The sequence below is a fragment of the Onychostruthus taczanowskii genome, unplaced genomic scaffold (genome assembly GCF_017590055.1).
Source record: "Onychostruthus taczanowskii isolate IOZ18803 unplaced genomic scaffold, ASM1759005v1 scaffold181, whole genome shotgun sequence".
NCBI lineage: Eukaryota > Metazoa > Chordata > Aves > Passeriformes > Passeridae > Onychostruthus > Onychostruthus taczanowskii.
In genome coordinates this window covers 2,625-7,212 of record NW_024499029.1, presented here as the reverse complement: position 1 = coordinate 7,212, position 4,588 = coordinate 2,625, and the positions used below count along the sequence as shown (strand labels likewise).

The following is a 4,588-nucleotide window of genomic DNA, read 5'->3' as shown; positions in this document are numbered from 1 at the left end:
GCTTTCTGTAACCCCAGAGACCTTGGCCAAGATATGTCCTGAGGCTCCTTCTTGTTGGAAAAGGAGTCCCTCAGCCCTGGAGATGGATGACCCCACTGTGGCACCTTGGCCATGACGTCCACCAGAGCTGAAGGATCTTTGAAGATCCCTTCACTAACTCTGCATTCCTAGGAGGAAACAGCCTCCCAGAATGGCAGTTCCTGTTCCAGTCCTGTCCCTGTTTTGCCACTCAGGTACTGCTCACCCTCATCCCTGCTCACTCCACCCAGGGCCACGGGCCTCTGGCAACCATTTCTCTCTTCTTCAGCATGGGCAACTGTGAAGCCACGGCATCCTGTGGGGGCAGCAGACGGGAGGACTCAAACCTGTAGCCTGCCAAAATGCTCTTCTGAGGCTCTTTGAGCACTGACCAGAAGATCTCGGGCCTGGCTCTCAGGCCCTGTGCTGCCTCAGCCCCCGGCTGCTGCAGGATGAACACCTTGGAGACCTGAGGCTTCCTGGCGTGGGCACTCCATGGCAGTGATGTGCTCCCAAGAGGGACTTTCCTTTCTCCTCCTCTTCCAGGAAGAAGTTTCTTTTCTCCTTCTCTCCCAAGGAGATATTTCACTTCTTCTCCTTTGAGACAAAACTTCTTTTCTTCTTTTCCAAGAGGAACTTTCTTTTCTCCTCTTCCATGAGGAACTTTTTTTACTTCTTTTCTTCTGGGAGAAACTTTATTTTCTCCTCTTTTGGCACGAACTTTCTTTTCTCCTTCACTTTCAAGAGCATCTCTTGATTCTTTTTCTCTTTTTTGTCCAACTTTCTTTTCTCCTTGTCTTCTGAGAGAATCCATTCTTTCTCCTTCTCTAAAAGAACCCCTTTCTCCTTCTCTTCTGAGATGAGCCTTTTCTCCTTCTCTTCCAAGAGATTCCCTTCTCTCTCTTTCTTTTCCAAGTTGAACTTTGTTTTCTCCATCTCTCCTGAGACGAGTTTTCTTTTCTCCTTCTCCCCCAAGAGATTCCCTTCTTTCTCCTTCTTTTCCAAATTGAACTTTCTTTTCTCCCTCTCTCCTGAGACGAGTTTTCTTTTCTCCTTCTCCCCCAAGAGATTCCCTTCTTTCTCCTTCTTTTCCAAGTTGAACTTTCTTTTCTCCCTCTCTCCCAAGAGAATCTTTTCTTTCTCCTCTTCCTCCTCTTTCCCTCTGAGTTGCTACTGCCTCTTTGTTGCTCTGCATCAACTCTTGGCCGTTGGGCACAGGCTTGCCCGTGTCTTGGTCAGCCACAGGCTGCTTTCTTCTGGCAGCAGCCCCTGAGATCACTGGCAGCTTCCTGGAAGACACAGAGGGAGAGGTCTGGGGCTACATTCTGCCCACAGGAGCTATCTGCCCCTCAGCTGATGGCTGTGCCCAGCTCAGGAGAAGAACCCCCTGAGCTGGAACCCTTGGCTGACACTTGTCTGTCCCCATGCATGGCTCCAGCTGTCATGAGGGACTCTTCTGGAGGGGTGGAGAGGAACCAGCCCTGTGACATGGGGGGCTCCCAGCAGCTCCAGTCTGTCTGGTGGACGTGCTGGGGAACAAGCTCTGGCTGGATGAGGAAAAGGCCCCAAGTCCTGAGCCCCAGGCTCACCTGACCCGAGGGCTGTGCCTTATCTCCATCACCTCATCCTGGGGCTGCTCTCCTGCCTTGGCAGTGGAACCCTGGTGAGCAGGCATGGGCAGGCCAGGAAGTCTCCCTGGAATCAGGAAGGACAGGGCTTGTCAGAACAGACTAGCTGTGATGCTACTGGCCACAAGTGACAGATGGGGATGCTCAGACCTCTTCCTAACACATCCAACAGGGAATTCCCACTCCCCTCCTACCACTGTCTCCGGAGGCCTGGCACCCTCCCATCCATAGTGCCAGGTTTAGGACGGAGTCTTTTCTGAATGCAGAGGTAATTTCTGGGAGCAAGTATGGGCCCTCAGATCCCCACCCTCTTGCTGAACCAGGGATGAGCATCTTGGGCACCTTCCAGCCCAGGGCTCAGCTCTTGTGGAGCCAGTCTTAGGAGAAAAGGCCATGACAAGCTGGCACCATGGCTTGGCACAATCAGATTCTTGTGACAATCATGGCTGGGGATTCTCCCATCAAATAACAGCCACCAGTTGCCTGTGCTATGGAAACAAGTGGGGAGCTGCTTTACCTTCCATGCCTTGTCTTATGGGTGGCAAACTTATTTTGTTCCTCTTGTCCTCTCCAGGAACAAATCCAAAGTCCTTGAGATGATCCCTGGGCAGTGATGTGGGCTGAAATGTCTGTTCAAAGCTGGAGACAAAGAGACAACACCATCCTGAGCCACGTCCCCACCGGCTCTGGCCCCTTGCCACCATCACCTGCTCACAGGTGAGTTTGGCAGTAGGGTAAAGGCTACTGTTCTCCCAAGTCAATTGTGCCCCAACCCCAAGGACTGTCCTGGGAAATAGGCTCACTCAGGAAAGGATTCCATGATGGGGAAACAAGGGTTGCCTAAAATACTCCCTCTGTCCCTTGGGTCTGTTCACAGGGATGATGAGCAGGCAGGCACAAATGAGAGTCAGTGCTCTGCAGAACTGTTGTTGTCATGAGGAGAAACTGCTTCCAGATCTCTCCAGAGGCCAAAGCTGCCAGGGTGTTTGACTCACTTGGGAAAGATGATGACATGGCCACTGAAGCTCAGGGAAGCAACGGGCACCACCCGGGAAACCACAATGTCCAGCTGCTGGAGAGCCTGCAGCACAGAAATGTGAGGGTGCCAGCACATCCTCAATGTGGCCAAGGCACTCAGGAGAGGAGGAGTTCAGGGCAGGTAGAGCAGGTGGAATCGTGCTCCTGCCTGGTCAGAGCCCCTGGCCAGATCCTGGTGTCCATATGCCAGCATTGCTGGGGTACTGCTGTGGGTCTGCCCAAGCAGGGGGGAAACAAAAGGCTCACCTTTAGTGTAGCCCTGTCCTGGATCCTCTCCCCAGTCACTTTCTCCAAGAAGTCCAGGTAGAATCTCATTAGCACCATGCTGCCTTCAATGAGGAGCACACCCACATCCCTCAGGACAAAGGCGACACTCATGCCCTTCTCCAGGCAGTGGTGCAGCAGGGACATGGTGCCAAGGATGCAGCACTCCACTTTCTTCCGGGACACAGAGGCTTGTGTGGCCACCTTGGCATATTTCAGAGGCTCCAGCTGCTTACCCCCTGGAAAACCAGAAGAGGGGATTGGAGGAAGTTCTCCAGGGCTTGGCTTAAGGCATTTCCCAGGAGATGCTTTTAGAAATGTGGTGTAATAGCCTACTTCACCCTGGGCCTGCAGGGTTAAATCCTCTGTCTTACCAGCCAGATCATCCTTATTTTCCAGGTTTTGGACTCCTCCAAGATTCCTGGCCAGGTGGAACACTGGCCTCTGCAGGATCACAGTCTTGTTCCCCACCAGGGTCTCTGTGTGGACCACATCAAAAGACCCAAGGGTGGGAATTCGGATCCCCTGGAGCAGAAGGGAAAGGCCCAAAGGGTTAGAATAGGACAGAGGGAAGAGCTGAGGATGATTCCATCAAGGAATGGTGCCTTTGACCAAACTGACAATTCCCACTGTTCAGAAGTCAGGACAGTGGGGAGAGCCCTGGGGAGGAGATGCTGGGGCCTCTTTTTTTCCCTTCTCCCACAAAAAAAATCCATGCTGGAGTCAGACAGAGGCAGCTCAAGGACACCCTGAGTCTCCAGTGACCAGGCTCAGCCCCATGGTACAATGCCACCTCCCAGAGGTGATACCACTCTTGCCCAAGCTCCATTTGTCCCTCAGCAGGGGAATTTGGGGCAAGCTTCCTGCATTCTGAGGAGGGCAAGAGGGACTGCAGGCCATCATCCATGAGGAGGGCCATGGGAACTCCTCACTGCTCTTCTGGGTGGGCAAAGAAGGACATCGGTATTGTCCCAGGGTGTTACCCCACCTTGTGCAGTAACAGCTGTTGTTGGATGTTGCTGGCCACTGCATCCCAGACAGCCTTTCGCTCTGGAAAACAAGGAAATACCAGGTTATGCTGTGTTTCTGCTGGCTCTCAGCCTTCCAGCATCCCTGGCATGTGTGTCACAGCTGTCCCCAGCTCCACAGGGGTCAGTGCTGATTCTTTTCCCCACATTCCTGAGAGGGCTGCTACAGCAATGCTCCTGCCTGTACCTGTGGGGGTGATGCTGGGCATCGTGAACACAAACTCCATCCCACCCCAGAAATCCATCTGAGTTGGGCTCACACCACTGTCAACAGCCATGCCCTCAGTGGTGAGGATGTTTGCCCTCAGGGCTCTCTCCAGAGAGCAGAACCCACCTCCCTGAGGCCCGTCTTGTCCTGCTGTGTCACAGGCTCTGTGTGACATCACAGTCCCACCGCTATTCCAGATCAGACTTTTGAAAAATTATGCTGAGGGCCCTTTAAATGAGGCTTTGAGCTTTAAAAATCATAAACCTTGGAGCTTATGAGTGTGGTTTTGTAGTCCCAGAGAGTGGGTTTGGACCTCAGATCAATTCTTTGATCTGCCAGGTGTGGACTTTGGGGATTTAAAAGTAATGCTCTTCTCCCCAGTTTCGAGGCTTGTATTATAAATA

General features: G+C 52.7%; 1 protein-coding gene across 1 annotated transcript; it reads right to left on the bottom strand.

The window, feature by feature from the left end:
* Positions 1-256: 256 nt before the first annotated feature.
* CCDC81 (coiled-coil domain containing 81) lies at positions 257-4,185 on the bottom strand. Its single transcript, XM_041401018.1, has 7 exons — positions 4,164-4,185; positions 3,937-4,037; positions 3,323-3,473; positions 2,931-3,187; positions 2,642-2,727; positions 1,193-1,307; positions 257-334 (listed from the first exon to the last, which is right to left on the bottom strand). Exons 1-7 carry the CDS (start codon positions 4,183-4,185, stop codon positions 257-259), a joined length of 810 nt encoding a protein of 269 aa, XP_041256952.1.
* Positions 4,186-4,588: the final 403 nt, after the last annotated feature.